General features: G+C 34.9%; 1 protein-coding gene across 1 annotated transcript in view; it reads right to left on the bottom strand.

Annotated features, from left to right (window-relative positions):
* Positions 1-18,351, bottom strand: part of SPEF2 (sperm flagellar 2) — a gene marked incomplete at both ends in the record, with an annotated part of 98,676 nt that overhangs the window by 46,101 nt on the left and 34,224 nt on the right. The window contains 9 exons of the mRNA XM_084224692.1: positions 3,049-3,290; positions 4,430-4,568; positions 6,222-6,323; positions 8,309-8,468; positions 9,256-9,427; positions 10,314-10,474; positions 12,755-12,892; positions 17,148-17,286; positions 17,384-17,511. Of these exons, the coding sequence (XP_084080818.1) occupies positions 3,049-3,290; positions 4,430-4,568; positions 6,222-6,323; positions 8,309-8,468; positions 9,256-9,427; positions 10,314-10,474; positions 12,755-12,892; positions 17,148-17,286; positions 17,384-17,511 (1,381 nt within the window). The remainder of the gene's footprint in view (positions 1-3,048; positions 3,291-4,429; positions 4,569-6,221; positions 6,324-8,308; positions 8,469-9,255; positions 9,428-10,313; positions 10,475-12,754; positions 12,893-17,147; positions 17,287-17,383; positions 17,512-18,351) is intronic.

Here is an 18,351-nt window from a genome sequence, read left to right as displayed (position 1 = left end):
AAGAAAAAAAATTAAAATGCTCTTGTGTGATTCAGTCATAAGATAGAGAACAAATCTGGCATAGAATCTACTTTGATCTGCTTGGTAATGCAAAACATCTTTAGAAGAAAACAGAGACATTCCATATTTGCGCTAATTGAAATGATAAGATGTGGTTATAGAAGATCATAGTGCTCAAGGGAATCAAAGGGGATGAGATCTAATGGATATTTTGATTTTGTTGATAAGAAAAGCATGCATTCAAAAGACTGTAAGAGAGAAAATAAAAAAGGTGAAAGTTATTAGCTCCATTTAAGAGTCATCACAGCTCTTCCTACGAAAAAGCCCTCTGAAGGTAATGTATTAAAGCACTGTTAAAAACCTGATGAATGAGTTAGTGAAATAAATTAGTGCAGATTTATGTTGACTTTGGGCAATAGCACTTAGGATAATAAAACAAGAAATAAACTTTTTTCTCAAATGAAAGACTGTCAGCAGGTAGGAAGGTCCAGCACAGGCTGGTTTTTTGTCCGTTGGTGCTTAGAATGGAGAATAATTTGCTTCCATGGAGAGCCAAGTGTGCAGGACAGCACAAAGTTGTCTGTGAAGAATCGGCAGTTCTTTAAAACTTTAGATTCCTAGGAAACACAAAACTGTTTCATAAGAATTCTTCAATGAATAGCAAACATTTTTAAAGTATACTGGCACTTCTACTTTCAGCTTTAATTTTGGAAATTTATTAAACATATTTTCAAAATATTTCCTTTTGACAATTATCAAATATCTTGTGACAAACCTGTTTACATGTTAATTTCTTCTAATATAATCACCCCTCCTTTGTTGCTCTTTGTTTCCTTCCATTTCTAGGTAAAAATATGCTTCATGTAATCTCCATGATGCTTTAGAAAAGCCTAATTTCCAATTTTCAGAACAACTTCAGGAAAGTTATTATTCACCACTACTTCTGTTCTAGTACAAGCAGATTGCTAGGTTTATTCTATTTAGACTTGCTCAATAGCCTATGCCCCATGTGCTTTCTTATGTGAATTTCCACTATGCTGAGAGATATGCTGGGGTGGGTAAGAATAAGAAAAAATAACATGTTTGGTAGCAAATCTAGATTTGTTTGGAGGTTCTCCAAGGCAGGGGCTTGTTTGTTACCGTTTAGTATCTCCTTTAGAGATGCTGTTCAACAATTTCACTGCTGCTGTGCTGGGTGCTTTAGTGTTTTTTCCTCTTTTGTTCAGTGAGAGACTAACTACTGAGATGTGTATTTTCTGTTGACCATTCTATTGAAAAAGGGGAGACAGAAGCCTATGAAAAATTTTCCTGATGTTTTAGGAAAGAAAGGAGTCTATAATGAAGTGAAGTGGTCACCTTAGGAAACCTAGGATGTGATTTATGCTGCCTTAAAAGTGTGTCTTAAAAATGTGTAAGAGACTGGGAGGAAGTATTTTAAAGATGACTTGCACAGCTTGTGCTTTCCATCCTAATTCAGCTATCTAAAAAAAGTAATAGTCACCAAACAGAAGATAAATACATGGGGGACTTTATTTTAAACAATAATTCTTCCCCATTGTCTCAGAGAATAAGCAACAGCATTTTTTTACAGTCTCAGGACTGCTAAGGCAAATTTTTGCTAAGGCAAAAAATTCCCTTTTTCAGATAGTCACACAAGTCATGTTGGGTCATTTAAGTGAATATAATACTATCAAAAGGGAAGTACTGTAGAATGATAAAGACTTCAATTGTTTTCTTGCTAATTATAACAAATTTACAAAGAAAATGGTTGTTCTCTCCTAAATATGTCAAGAATATTAAAGCTTGTAATAGACAAAATTTTTTTGTTTTAAGTATCTTAATCATGACTGATCTAAAACTGAAAAAAACCCTTTTTAATGGAAATACCAATTAAACTGGTTTCTGTGTTTCACTTCTATAGTACTGTAAATGATTACAAACACAAAGATTTTTAGTTTTCTGTCATATTATATATTCACTACTATATCTGCAGAATAGGTCTCTACAGAAGATTTTGAAATGCTTACACACACATCTACATTCCTACCCTAGAGATAAGATAATATGCATCTCTCTATGGGAAGACGGTAAGTATCTTTCTCCCTAAAGTAGTTTTATATGCAAAAGGAAATTGGAATTGCTCTATAAATATACATGAAAATAATTTCCCAATAAAGAATTAAACTCGACTTCATTGTGCCTTTGTGGCCTTATTACACTGAAAGAGTTAGATCCTGAATTGTAAGCACTTGTTTACACATTGTATTTCAAAGTCTTAGTGGCAACAATACTAAAATAATAATTTTAATATGAAACGCTGGTAATGAAACACTCTCAAATACATGTGTAACTACTTTCCATCTCAGTTAAAGCTGCCTTACCTAAATTACTTTGTAACTTTTATACAGTCCCAGAAACTATTCCAAGTCTTTTTAGGCATCCTAAGCCTTAAGTTCCCATAATTAGGGGATAGACATACAAAAAATCCATGTTTAAAGGGAAAAAAAAATTACATGTTTGACCTAATGCTTGCAAATTACCCAAACAACAGGCACACATTGTCTTGAAGAATACAATGGTTAATATTTATAATAGACCCTCTATAATAGTTCCATGAAAATACTGATAATTTTAAAATTGTGTTTTAAAATAATATAGCCTGAGTTCACTGAGCTCTCAACCAGTAAAAAAGTTTAAAATGTGTATATTTAAGTAAAGCAAGCACAACACACAATGTACTGAAAACCTATAACAGAGACACCTGTTAGAGGAATACTAAACATGTGGTCTTGACAATAAAAACCCTTTAAAAGCTTTCAAATCATCTGTTATTTCACATTTTCAATATCCTCCCACTACAACTTTGTTTTTTATGTAGCAGGATCTTTAACTGTAGTAAAATCTTTAACAATACAGGTTATGTTTAACAGGTTATGTTTAACTAATGTTATGTTTAACAATACAGACAACTGACTAACCTCCCAATTACTCTAGATTTTAAGTAGATAACCAACAGTCCTTCAGGAATTATAAGGAAAAATTTCTTACCTTTAGGTGCCAGCTGTAGAAACTGCTTATGAAGGGTAGTAAGTTGTGAAATAGTTAGAGTACTGCTTTCAGAGGTTTCTATGCGTTGAAATTCTGGTGGAGGATCAGGGTCAGGAACAGGGTCAGGAACCATTTTTACATCGCTATTGATGAAAAAATCTGTTCCTTCTAAAGTCATTTCATATAGGATTTTGCTAGAACTCTCAATATGATGTCGTGCAACCTCTACCAGTTTTTCAACACTGAAAACAAAAATGCAGAAACTCATGAGCTTAATACATAGTGTTAATAATGTAGCTATAAATTTTAATATGCTTATGCTTTTAAAGTTTTCCTAAAGTAAGAATTTCAAACTCTCTGTGTGGATTCTGTAACTACCAAAATCACTATGAAGTCTGCTCTTCCTCTGGCTGCAAGAAATCTTTTGACTAGTCAGAAATTTATACCAAGTCAGATCTAAGACACAGAAGAGACCTGATGGAAAAACATGAAAGCACTTCCTAGGCTAGCATACTGGAGAGGCACATGATCTCCTCTTTCAAGCACAATGAGTACAATTTATACGGGGAAAGCTGTCTATAATGTTGAACACAGACTTGGCTTGGAGTGTCAGGTCAAAGGATATGATATTCCTTAACACTGTGTCTTTGTTAGCACATGTCAGGAGAGCAAATAAAACTGGATGGAAGGAAGAAGCTTTGCCTCTTTGAGCTATTGCCTGTTAAAGGCTTCACATCCTCCATTTATGCCTCTCTTCTTGGTCATGCCCTGACATGGATCAAGCAGCACTTTCCCAGGTATGATTCAAAAGTTAGTACAGGCCAGAAATACTTTGCAAAAGGCAGTCACTCCTTTCTTTTAGAGAAGAAAAGCCCTTTAATGATACAGACATTGGTCATTCTGTGCCAGATAGTCTAATGTGATATACCCAGGTACATTTTATTCACTAGGACAGAAAAAAACTGTGAAGGAGAACTTTTTTTTACGGTCCATGAAATAATTTTGAGAAATGTAGTATGTGGTGATAAGAGCAACAGATGGAATTTTCCAGGGTGCGTAAAAACCAGGAAAGAAGATACTGAAATGATACAGAGCTTTCTAATGAGTGGAATAATTGATTGTCTGCTTAGCGATCTGCTAAATCTGTAGTCAAGAAAAATAGCATAGCATGATAATTACATTTACAGCTACAAGAAGAACTTTTTAATCAGCCAAGAAATGAGTTACTACCATTCAGGTTTCTAAGATAAAACTACATGAAATTATTATTTTCTACATTTTTTTCTAAATTACTTCCGTCTCAGACACAACTAAATTTACTACCTTAATCAAGACTTTAAAAAAAGAAAGAAAAATCCTGTTTAAAATTGATACATGTTACCTTGATTTTTCCTCCAAGAAGATGGATCCAAGCCAATCTTCCATATCTTTATAAGCCTCTTCTGCTTTGAATTTTAGATCCTCAAGAAATGCTAAAGCTTTTTCTTTTATAAGTTCTAGCCGAGATTTTGTGGCTTCCTCTGTTTAAATGGTAAAATCATAATGAATAATATTTATAAAATGTGAGGAATGTTCTCAGTCTAAGCACCTAAAGTTCAGCATATTTAACTGCTTTTACTAAAAGTACCTTAGAGGATACTTGCTGCCTGGCTAGTCACTTTTCTGTAGTACAGTTAAGGCTGATAAAATTGTGGCTTCTGTACAAGTTCTTTGAGCAGCTGCTATCGGTATGTTACAGAGGTAAGTGCATGACAATTTTTGTCTCCCTGTATTTTCAGAGGTAGGTACTGCTCAGATGACTGATAAAACTGCTCTCTTAACACTAACAGAATAAAAGGCAAGGTACATTGATGCAACAGAGAAATTAAATATTAAATCAATGTTACAAACTTAGCAACTATACACAAGTATAGTTTGCTAGACTCTATGTATCTTTGCCTTTGCTAGACTCTATGTATCTATATAAATGAAAATCACGAGTTTCTGAAAGGTAACTGGATAACAAAGCTGCAAACAAAACTACGATTCTCAAATGCCAGCTATGTGCCTGTGCAAATAGGAAATATAGGTCAACACGTTCAGCCATCCTTAGGTTCTTGGGGTTTTTTCTTAAATATAGGATGAAAATGAAGCAATGTCAAGGAAAACAAACGTTAATGAAATACTAAAATTCATCTTCATGCAATTAGGATCTTCAACGTTATTACTATTCTCATTATCCCAAGATCTTGGAATTTTTATTCTTGAATAAAAGAAAAGTTTAATACTGCTTTCGTATTAAACCATGATCAAAGACATAGGTGTACAAGCATTTGGTCTGACTGGATCTAAAGAAGCCTTATGAGTTTGTGGTTTGTTCAATAACTGCTGTTTGCCCTCTATTTTTCATAATAAAATACTATGCAATAGCTAGCCCACCAAAGAGGTACCATATGATGATGGGCTTGCCAACTGTTGCCAAATAGAATCAATAAAAGCTGTGTTCCATCTTCCCTTTTATGACAAAACAGTCTTTCTTCTAGTCTAAACCTATCTTTAAAAAAAATTCTCAAACCATTTTTAATTTGGGCCTTCCTTTCTTCAGACATCTCTTTTTGGCTGAAACGAGACATTTTGTTTGAACGTTACTAGATAAGACAGAAGATAAGACAGAATGACCGAACAATATGCAAGTTTTGGAAGAGTCTGTCCAAAAAGCAGTTTGGAAGAACAAACAAAATCTATGCCCTACAGCTTGAATCCCATGTTGGTTGAAGAGGAGGGAATCAGAGAAAAAATCAATGAAATATGCCAAAAAATTCTTTACCAGAACAAAACATTTCAAATACTGAATCCAATTCAATTGAATATTGAAGTGTGAGTAACAACTTATGCAAAATCTTTTCTCTCAGAATGAATATTTGCTTAGTCATGACAAATTAAATTAGATTAAATGAAAAAGAAGACAAAAGGAATGAAAATCATATTACTACCTTTAGTATATTCACAACAGAATGACTGATGATTACTACACTAAAATTATTTCCTGATTTCTCCAGACATGACTGACTCTCCTTCTTTTTCCTTCTTATCCATCCATTTTGCCTACTGTCTCTGGTTAGTATTGACTAGCATACTAGTCAAATTAGGAATAAAAATCATCTACTAATATAAGTAAACAAATTGCAACATACCCTCCTGTTTCAAGGCACTGAAATATTCTTGCTTTATTTTAACTGCCAGTTCTTCTTTCCTTAATTCTTCTGGATCTATAGGAGCTGGAGTGGCTTTTGCTCCTGCAGGAAAACAGACCTCTCAGTCTTCGGATTTGCGTGTATCATGAAAAATTTGTGTATCATGAAAAATTACATTTTTCACCTTACTTGATGTGACCATTTATGACAATGCAAAAGTGGATACTCAGCTGCCAAATGTGATTCAAATCTGCAAGTCATGCTAAGGTTAACACTGCATATAAATACCTCAGCACCTACAACTGCACTAAAGTTGGTTAAACAACATCCTAAAATGTATTTCCATATGATATGGAAAATCATGACTGAATAAGTGTGCCTCTCATTTGATCCTAGATGGTCAGAATGCCCTGTTTTACCCAAGTATTTACCTATTGCAACCAGAATATAAATAAATGTCTTTTGAATAATACCTTTTTTCTTCTGGAATAAATTCAAGTTTAGCAAACTATAGTAAATATGCTATGGTAGTAATTACCATCAAAGAAGTGAAAAGAATTATGCTACTACTTAAAAAAAACAAAAACAAAACAACAAAACAAAACACCAAACAGAAAGAAAACGGAGATGTGTTATTTCATGCCCCTTCAGACCTGCACTTCCACCTTGTTTTGACTTACTTATCTATGAACAGATATTGTAAAGGTATTTTATCATGTTTTTAGAGATTGCATGGAATTCTGTAGCCACACAACTTTTACTATTACTTAACATTATTACAATATTTGTGATTACTTTATCCTAGAAGAAAAGCAGACAGAGATGTTACAGAAAAAATATAATGATATCTGCATGATACATAAGGTCAACACAAAACAAATGGTCAATTCTAGAAGTGATAAAACTATATGTGGTAAGTTGTATCACTCTGTTACCAGCCCACAGCTCTGTTCTAGGAACACTACAGTAACACTGCATTTGAGATGAAATCAAAGTCAATACTTTAGTCACAAATCCATCAGTTCATACCTCATCTCCTACTAGGAAGAATGCACAGCTTTCTAGCTGCATTTCTGGTTTTCTAATTTCCGGTAATCTTGTACCAGGTCTGAACAAAAATTTGGTTCCAATAAACAATCCACAAACTTCAAACTAGCATGCAACAGCTGCTGAGTTTTATCACGAAACTTCTAGAAGACTGAAAATCTGCTACTCTCTTGGCTAAATTGAGATGCTAAACGAAGCCTAAGGCTCCCTGGGGCTCACAATTGGCTAAGTATTTGCAAGGCTAAGCTTCTGTTCACTCTGTATAGGCACAAATAACCAGAGAGAGAAAGAACTGAGCACAATGCAAAAGAAACTTCTCTCAAAGAAAAAAAGTCAACTGTGTTATGCACAATAACTTTGCAGTTACAGCTTTCTCATTTGGAGTATAAGAATTTCAGGGCCCAAACTTCTCTCTTGCTATGTAGAATATCTAAACAAAAGACACAAAAGTTTAGGCTACAGGCCTTGCTTCCTAATGAAGTTATGACATATTGCAGACAAAAGGTGAAGATTACATAACCTACTATCTGCCCAAGGAAATAGCTGTCAGAAAATGTATAAACAGCCTTGTATGCCCCAATTTCTTCCAGCATACTGCCTGCTTTTTCTCTCTTGGAAATAAATCTTGTATTTTCACCTGGTGGGACAGATTATTGCCAGGCCTAAGTGCAAGACCTACCTCAATAGGAATCTGCTCTTTTTTAGGACTTCAGCTGCCAAGTAGGCCTAATTTATTTTACTCGATAAATTAGCTTTTACTGTTCCATTCCAACACAGAACATGAAGAAAAAATAATATTCACGTCCCATTTAGAATATTTATTTCTACATATAACAACTACACATGTTTGAATAAATGCAATTGCCATTCAAATGCCTTTCCCCTCCTTTATCACTACCAGGTTTTTATGCTGATGTCACATTTTAAAAGAGAAATTGTACCCAAATTAAATGTGTTGGGTTATTAATTTCTGTATTATTCATATATTTACATTTCAGTTATTTCAAGCACTGCTAAAACAAAGTCTGCATTTTAAATACCTTTTTTTTTAGCAGGTGTTTTGGAAGGTGCATTTTTGGAATTTTTGCTCTCTTTCCCAGCCGCTTTGCCTGATTGTTTGGGTGCAGCTTTCGAAGATTTCTGTTTTAGCTGACGTTCATTTTCTTCCTCCATTTCTCTAAACTCTGTTTCAGCTATTACCTTGACACCACAGACACACATAGTACAGTACATAGTATCAGCTCTGTGCAACTACTGTTTTAAATAGCTTATGCTTGCTGAAAGTACTTCATGAGAAGTAGACACATTAAAAAAAACCACAGGAAATATTTTAACTAATTGACTAAATTTTGATTATTTATCAAAAATAAAATTCTGCAGCAAAACCGCAAGACAGAGCCAGGATTTAAATCTTGCAGTCACTGTCTGTGCTTGAGGAAAATGTTTGAAAAGCGAGAATCAACAGTACACAAAGCAAGCCTAGAGCTACATGATAAGGGGGCAGAAATTAATTTATTTTAAATGATCAAAGAGAAAACAAAAATCTAACCTAGAAACCAACCATTTGAAAATCTTACCTAATTTACTTTAAGCTATATAGAAAAAAGAATGTAACCATAGGGTCTGAACATGTGAAAGGTTTGAGCAAACACTGCATCACAGGATTAAACTTAATCCATCTTCTCACACTTCTATTGAGGGATAAGAGAAGAGTTTATCGTGGAAGAAGATATATAGAGGCAACATTTGAAATATTTCTCAGTAATGGAATGAAAGGCTCAGTTATAAATATGGAGGTGCTGAAAACAAACACTCCAACATTTTCCTCATAGAACTACAAACATATTAAATGGAAATATCAGTGGTGGAGCAAGACATATGAAACTGAGATAAACAGTGCAAAGATGATGAGTTTAGATTGCCTACTGAATGGGGGGGCTTAGACTGTACAATCCAGAAATCTTTAAGTAAATAAAACATTCCATACCATATCTGATACTGCTGTTACTGCTGTTCTCCATGCATCAATAACAAGATTTTTATCATCCCTGCAAATGGTCACTTCAGACCTATTATCCTTAAGACCCTTCGTCTTAGTTCCACTCTTTTCTGACTCTGTATTCCCACGTGAATGTGGTTTCCAAGAAACTAGAGGAATCCTCAAAAATAAAATATAAGGAATAATTTAGATACCGCTTTATAAAAAGTGTCAATATCTACATAGGAGAAAGCACTGAAAGAATGGAATTGGTATTTTCAAAATTTGCAATAGCAAAAAAAAGGGAGGAACTTTCCTTATGACCAAAAGTGATGAGGTGTGTGCATGGCCAGAAAAAGGTCCAGTTTAAGTGTAACAGCTAAAAAATAATAACAGATGGATAGAACTACTTCAAATGACTGTGTGATCTGCTGGTGAATTCCACATTCAGACACTTTACTCAGATAATTTCTTAATTCACTCTAATTAAGTTAAAAAATCAGGTGTTATTGCTGATGGCATTTTCTATATTGTGAAAGTATCAGGTGGTATCCCTCATCTTTTAATATGACATTCAGTTTGGGACATCTTTGTAGGTTGCTTTGATTTACATCTGTTATTACATAACACTTAATTATATTTACATTTACATAAAATTGATAACATTTAATTTTACTTATTGAAACAAATTTTAAACCAACTAATGTTCCACAACAATACTTTACATATGTGAGGATTGTGCTGTAAGCCATCAGCAATATAAAGGAAAGAAAGAAACATTTCTATAACAGTAGATTTCCCCCTGAGGCAGCTTTTAAAATGTTTTGCAATTCAGTTATGCATTGGTGAATATGATACAGGTAAATAAGCAAAAATGAGGGATAAATGTAACCTCTGAAATTATTTGAGATTCATCATTTGACTATAATCCCTGGTTAAAAATTTCTTATTTCTCCATCCTTTGAAATATACACACATCTAATTCCATATATTCCAAAAATCTATCAGCACATTCTTTTTGTTCATTTTATGTGCTCTATTTGTTCAATTTTACACTGCATTTCTACCTTATTGATTCATCTTGATCTTCCTTCTGCTCTCCGTTAATAATATCTAACAATGGGATTCTAGTAAAATCTTGATTGCCTTCTGTTGGGATTTTTCCTTCCATTGCCCTATAATAGTCATGAAGAAGTCTCTTCGTATCTTGGAAACGATCCAGTTCAACCTGAAAAAGGACAAAGAGATTGCAATTTGACATACCACAGAACAAATTTTTATTATCACATGTTAACAGAAGTAATTCTAAATCTTAACAGTTTGAGGGAGAGCAAGAAACACAGTCATATTTGGTTTAAAATTTATAATATACTGAATGCATACTTCCATTTACATCTATAATGTATTCACACTGTCATGTCTAGGCAGTAATAAGAAACTTAATTATTAAAATAGGAAAAGCTATTTACAATAAATAATGTTCAATGCATTCAATTTAATTACAATATATTATGATGAATATATATATTTCTCAGTAGCAAGTATGCTAGTGCTGACAAATTACATGGATCTTCTTGTTCAGAAGAAATAAAGACTTAAAAGCATAAAATAAAAAGGGTTATATGATGGAGAAAATGTTTAAAGTCATAGAGTTTTTCTGGACATAAGTAATCAACAGACTTTGAACACCTAAGTGTCGTGATCTTTTTGTGTGAATCATCTCAGAAGAAATCAAGTAAGATTCAAGAAACATTTAACACCTGTCATGTTTTGATTTATTGATTCAGTATGGTGTTAGTTTCTAACTGACAAAACTGTATTAAATATTCATGGGAAAATGTACAAAACCACATTCACAAAACAAAGGATAAAACCTTTGTGGTGTAAACCAGCACTTATCCATAAGTTACGGAGGAAATATCTTCTAGTATATCTGTGTGCATAGAAAGGAATGAAATCTGATAAACAGCATTTATAACAATATATGTGTTTACACAGTTACAGAGCCACCTGGGGAATATATGTAACCTCCAACAGAAAACCCCAGAAATGGAGAACTCAATGAAAAAGAAGCCTATTTTTGGCTGTTTCTAAAAAGAATAGTTATTACATGAAGTTATAGTTATTATATTTTTAGTCCTCTAGTTTTAGGATTAACAATTCATTTATTTGGGGGAATATGTACTAAGTAAAGCAAGGAGTAACGTTTTCTATTAAATTTTTCTTTATGAAAACAAAAGCTTACATATGGCTATTATGTGTTAGTAATTTTAAATAGTTATTGTGCATGTCCACAAAAGACAGATCAAATTAGATTCATAGTGAATCTCCACTGAACTCCATTATACATGCCCACGAAATTCTGTTAGAACTAGGATTGCAAAGATATAATTAGGAGAATAATAAAGTACATAAGCTCTGTAGTATAATTTTGTCTCCTTTATGCATATAGTTCAAGATGGATTTTTTTAAAATATTCAGGACTATAAATATCCTAGTTACAGGACTGATGAGGTTCAGATAGTCAACAGTTATTTGATATTTTGACTTCTCTTTTGTCAGTGGCCCAAAGTCTTTATTTAGGGCATTATGTAGACTCTTTGAAAACAAAGTTAACAATTTGCTTACTATAGCACTGACTATTTCGCAAACTATTTCTTGAATTACCACAACACTCACATGAGGTAAGAGAGTAGATCCCTTTTTTATTAAACATATAAAAATAGCAGAGAGAATTAAAGGGCTGAAACCTCACCCTAAACTGCTTAGGCCTGGCTTTTTCAGCTAAATTAGCATCACAAGGCAGGTGCTTGCAACACTGTTTTCATTGTCTTTAAGTTTGCCAAAACTTTCACAGAATGGTCACTTCAGTTTGCACAAAAGCCTGTCTAGCCAGTCTAGTCAAGAATACTCCAATCCAGTTCTAAACTAATTTTATGCACATAGAACAGCAGTAACAGGGAAATCTTACTTTACTTCAGGACTTAATGGACTCTTTGAAGTTACATACATCAAAGCTTGGTCATATTTGAAAAACAGCAGCAAATGACACCTCAATCTCAAAACATAACTTGATTCTTTAGGGATTTTTGTTGGTCAGCAGATAAAATTTCAAGACACATCAGTGAAATAAAATTGAGATATGGGAAACATCAAGCTTTGAATGATGTAATTTGTAAATGAAAAGGAAATGTCAATATGATCACAGAAGGATAAAGAGCTGTAACATTTACGTCACAAAACTCAAGATGATTAACTGGAGTTCAAAAATTGCTAAAAGTAGCAGTGTATACATAATAGAGATTGAAAGTTTTGGAAGTTGAACAACAAGAATAGTATTTTTCTTAATCTTTCCTGTATTCCAAAGTTAAATGTATGGAATTTGTCTCTTAACTTAGTCTGTAAATTCAGAAAACACATGAATATTTGCTTAAGTAATTTTTAATCTTTCACATATTTTGAGCCAACCATATGAAATTTCTCTGGGGCTTAGTGTAGCAGTCCATACCTGCATAAGTGTAAAGAAATGGTTCATTGCAATCCCCCTACGATCTGGTAACCACCCTGCATTCATGATATTAAAACGTTCCAGCTCTGCTTCTTCCCATCTGCTGTTACAGATATCCCAGAGAAGATCTCTTAGGTCCTAAAACAAAAAATCAGATATGGTAATTAATTATGAAAGAAAACTTTTTTTTTTCTTTCTATCTGGGGCTTTTCCTTTATTGTTCTAAATATCAACACCTGGTCAGGTCACATGCCTACAGTGGGCTGACAGAAAATTCCTTTACAAGTGTGCCAGAGAGAAGAACACAAAGATATGAGTTCGGTGTGCAGGCAGCCTTGCTTTCCTCAGGCAGAGATAATCTACCTAAGCTAGACAAATATGAGACTATGAATAGCTAAGTTCCCAATTGCACCAACAACTTTGCACTTGAATGGTTTGCTAATTAATATGCTAAGAATAGTACTCCCAGGGGATGGGCAATATGCAAAATACTGAGAAAACTGTGTCAGATTTCAAGTGATTTTCAAACTTGAGTCACTTCCACACCAGTTTTCTCTAATGTTCTTTTAATTAAGGGCTCTTCAGCTAGTGACTATGTCAACTAGCACTATGGGGCTCACTGAAAGCACTGAGGCCCTACTAAGCACAAAACATTATGCAACTTGTTTGTTCCCTATTGTCATCTCTGTATGGATTCAGTGCGACAGGCCACTATGTATAAGAGGTTATGGGAGGAGAAGAGTGCTGTTAAATACAGTGCCAAGTAGGACAAGATGAGATGTCTCCAGCTCCAGGCATTTCTACCCTAACTGACCCATTCTGGGGCAGAAGAAAAAGGAGAAGCTTAGGCTTCTGGTGAAATGATTCCATATTCATCAGGTCTTGGTTGCAACCTATTATGTCAGATTCTGTATCTCTCCCCCTGTCTGAAGACTTCAGATAAATCTACTTGCCCTCATTTGGACAAAAGCCACAAGGAAGTACCTGGGCTACCTAACACATCAATGATGGCTAGAAGGTGGTCAAGGCACAGGCAATCAGATAATCATGGCTGTTCACACTGTAGAATATGCACATAAAATTATGCTGCTGGATGAAAAATATTTAAGTGTATGCTGTATCTATTGGCAGTGGTGAGTTGCCCTTGACTGGCTGCCAGCTGTCCACCAAACTGCTCTATCACTCTTACCCACAGGAAACAGGGAGAAAATATGATAGAGAAGTTCATGCATCAAGATAATGATGAGGAGATCACTAACCTATCACCATCATACGTAAAACAGACTTGATTTGGGGCAATTAATTTAATTTAATGACAATTAAGAACACTGCAGAATAATGAGAAATAAAACAAACCTAAAAACACCTTTCCCCCATCCATTCTTCTTCCCAGGCTTAATTTCACTCCTGACTTTTCTCCTTCTTAAATGGCACAGAGAAAATGGGGAATGAATAATTAGGGTGAGTTAATGATGCATTTTTATCTGCCACTCCTTTCTCTCACATTCTTTCCCTGCTCCAGGGTGAAGTTCCCCCCACGGTCCTCCATAGAATTTTCTGACGCAAGTCCTTCCCACAGGCTTCAGTTCTTCAACAACCACTCCAGTGTGGATCCTTTCTGTGTGTGCAGCCCTTTAGGACTGTACTGCTCCAGTGTGTGTGTATTCCATAGGCCACAGCTCCTGCCATGAACCTGCTCTGGTTGGGCTCTCCCCAGGCTGCTGCTCCTTCACAGCATGATTAGCTAATACAACCTGGGTGGACTGCAAGGACTGCAGGATGGAGATCTGCTTCCCTGCAGTCCTCCATGGGCTTCTGTGGAACAACCTGCATCACCATGGCCTTCTCCAAAGGCCACAGGGGAATCTCTGCTCTGGTGCCTGGAGGACCTCCTCTTCCTTCTTCTTCACTGTCCTTGGTGACCGTAGGGCTGTTTCTCACATTTTCTCACTCATGTCTCACATCTGCCAAGCTTTCTTACAGAAGCCACCTCTGCCACAAAAAAAACTTTAATATAAATGCAATACCACACATAAAAACACACTAATGTTTTGTACAACTGATGTATAACTTTTTCCAGTATCTTTCTTAAACATGTAGCATGAAGGATTTTTGTCCTCATATTATTTAAATCACAGTTTTGATTTACTGTAAGGAGTGGAGAAAACTGCAGAGGAATACAGTGAGTTATAGTCCTCTGGCAGAAGCTAAAAGCATGTTTTATGAGTATCTTCTGTTTTCACAGTGAAGCAGCTTCTCTCTCCTTCTTTTCTTGTAGTAAGGCAGTGAAAAAACTAAGAAAGGATGCATTTGCTCTCCTATTTGGAAAAAGAGAAGTGGTGACAGCAAGCAACTGATCATAGTCATTGCTAGCAATGCAATGGGAGAGAATTTGGAGAAATTGCTGGAAAACAGATAGAGATGTGCTGCTGAAGTGTGTTTTATCCATGGCAATTTTGTGTTTGAATATTTAGGATGTGCACTGGTTTTGGCTGGGGAAGAGTTAGTTTTCTTCAGAGCAGTGACTATGCGTTATGGTTTGGACTCTTGCTGGAAACAGTGCTGATAACACCGGGATGATTTCCTTATTGCTCAGCAGCACGTGCACAGAGCCAAGATCTTTTCTGCTCCTTGTCCCAACCCACCAGCAAGGGGGCTGTGGGTACCAGGGAGCTGGGAAGGGACACAGATAGGAGAGCTGTCCCCAGACAACCAAAGGGGCATTCCATTCCACATGGCACCATGCTCAATATATAAAGCAGAGGTGAAGAAGGAAGCAGAGGGGACACTGGGGGTGGTTGTGTTTGTCTTCCCAAGTCACCACTATTGGACCCGGCTTTCCTGGGGATGGCCAAACACCTGCCTCCCATGGGGAGTAGTGGATGAATTCCTTGTTTGCTTTGCTTCTGTGCACAGCTTTTGCTTTGCCTGAAAGCTCAGCCCAGGAGCTTTCTCACTTTTACAATTCTCTCTCCCATCCCACTGGTGGTGGGTCAATGGCTGCATGAGGCTTGAGTGCAAGCTGGGGTTAAACCACAACATCAGGTCAAAGTCTTGGCTGCCTCTGGGCTTTAGGCCTTTAAGGAATTTTACATACATCACAAAATGGGGTGGGTTTTTACATTTCCTGGTTGATATCAGAGAAATTTATTTTTCAGATATTACAGTTGGTATTTTCCAGTGTTTTAGGAAGGGTCCAGCTGAGATGACAGTGTTGAGGAGTCTGTGAGTTTGAGGAAAAACATCATAAAGATTGTCACTCTTTTAATTTTCTCTTTCTAACAGCAAGGAAGGTTAGCTGTTGGAGTTCATACATTCAGGGAGATACAATAAATATGGCTTTAACAGCATAGAGGAAGATCATCTTCACAATCACCCACAGGTTTGGGATTCACAATAGGTGAATGGGTTCTTTAAAAAAAAATTCTGAAAATCATATATTCACTCCAAAATGCTTAGGCTTATCACAGTATCTGAGTTTCACTGCATCATATGGAAGTATAACCTCCTCTTCACATAATTTGAACTGGATAATGTCAAACATGGGTTTCTGCTATGAAAAAAAGGCCAAATATTTTATCTTTTTAAAATATAGGACAGAGTGATTCCAGTCTTTTTATAATGCCATTCAGTAGAAATTAGGAATATGGATGATGATTTTTCCATCTTCCATTCTCTTGGAATATTTCTATGGAAAAGGAGATCCAATGCTTTTTCCATCTCAGATGAATTAATCCATTATTCCTCAAATATTCCCTTCAACCAAAAGTATTCCTTTTCTCCTTTTTGGGGAGCATTTCTGATAGTGCTTAACTAAAAATCATGTCCGTTTTGAAATGGAATCTGGTGAATTCAAAGATAGCTCTACTTTTCGCTTATACTAAATCTGGCTCTGAACTTCTTAGGACATTTAGTTATCTATTTTTGTGAAAAAGAATTCTCAGGATATGACGTAGAAAAGATCTACCTGAATCAAAACATCCCAAGAAATTCTATGTACTTTGAATGAATGTACTTTGAGTTTTAGAAAGCAGAAACTATCATATATAATTTACAGAAAAAATAAAACACTGCCAAGATTTTTTTGATTGTGATAGAAATACTCAATTTGCAAAATCTCTGAAAACCACAAAATGTTAAAACAAAAGAGAGCAGGGAAATATTTATTTTACAGTGTACCACAATACCACAGCAAGATGTAAGAAAATTACAGGCAAAGAACACAGGAATAATTTTAAAGGACAGATTATGCACAAGAGGAAAAGATATAGTTTAAAAAGAACTGTAAAGAGGAAGAAAGAAGTAAATAATATGATTCATCAAGCTGATGTTATATCAAGCTTTCAAGGAAATAATAGTCTAGGTTATATTGTAATTTCTGTCATTTACTTACAGTAACCCTTTGGTGTAGTTCAGCTTTTGTTTCCTCATCGTCTCGCAGCTCATCAGCAATTGAATTAAAATCTGCTTGCCACTGAGATACAAACTTCTGCTTAAAATGTGGACGTCTCAAAAACTCTTGAAAATTTTTTCTGTAAATTATGATAAAAATAACTTCTGGGTTACAGAATGGCCCATGAAAAATAAAAAATGCTAATATTAATGTAATAAGATACTATTCCTACTTACCTAATGTCTGCTATGTAATGAATTATAGTGTACTGTTCATCTCTTAGATGTCTAAGTACAGTTTTGATCGTATTCATATAAGTATTTTCAACCACTTCCCAGTAAGGTACTAAAAAATCAATTATTTCCTGTGAATTTTTAAAAACATCAAAATGAATTTATTTATTTATTTATTGGTAATTAATTTATCTGTAGCATTTGCAAATACACAAAAATATTATTTCATGAAATCATATTATTGATTTTTTTCACTATGTATTTCTTTTGGTTTACAGCTGATTACAGTCATTGTACCAACATATACTTTTATCCTGTGAATTTCTTTGGGAAAAAGTGGTAGGTCTCCAAAAGAATGGGAAATTCCCGCAGAATATTTCCGTATCTGTTTTGAATATGCTCACAAAATAAGTGATGATACTGAATTATCACTGGATAAGAAAATTCACAACTTTTGAGCTCATAAAAATCTAAGCTAACTGCCTAGTGTTTCAAAAGTTTGACTGACTGTTATGAAATGTAAATAAAGGCCATGGTCAGAGGAAACCCAGCATATGTGAGCTGATTGCAGTTTACAGGGAAAACTGGTAAACATTAGGAAAACAATTGCTGAACAAATTTCAAATCATTATTGTCCATCCTTGAAAAATCAGCATCTCAAAAACTGCATGCAGTCCCAGCCGCTCCTCTCAAAAAATTTACAGAAGAACTAGAACAGATTATAACTGGATTGGAGAACAAAAGCAACTTTCAGCAAAATGAACACTTAAGAGATGCTTGTCATATCTTAAAAGCCCTCAGAGGTCAATTATAGAATTATTTTTCATTGTATCTCTCAATATGTGAATTAGTGTCACCAGGAATTAGGGTCACCAAATGATCCAAGCAAAGATCATGGTTTAAAGTGAAGAAACAGAAATATTTTTTTCAGAATTGACATAATTATACAAGCTATGTCACAGAGAAGAAAA

The sequence above is a fragment of the Fringilla coelebs genome (assembly GCF_963513975.1).
Source record: "Fringilla coelebs genome assembly, chromosome: Z".
NCBI classification, from domain to species: Eukaryota; Metazoa; Chordata; class Aves; order Passeriformes; family Fringillidae; genus Fringilla; species Fringilla coelebs.
This window is presented reverse-complemented; position numbering and strand designations above follow the sequence as displayed.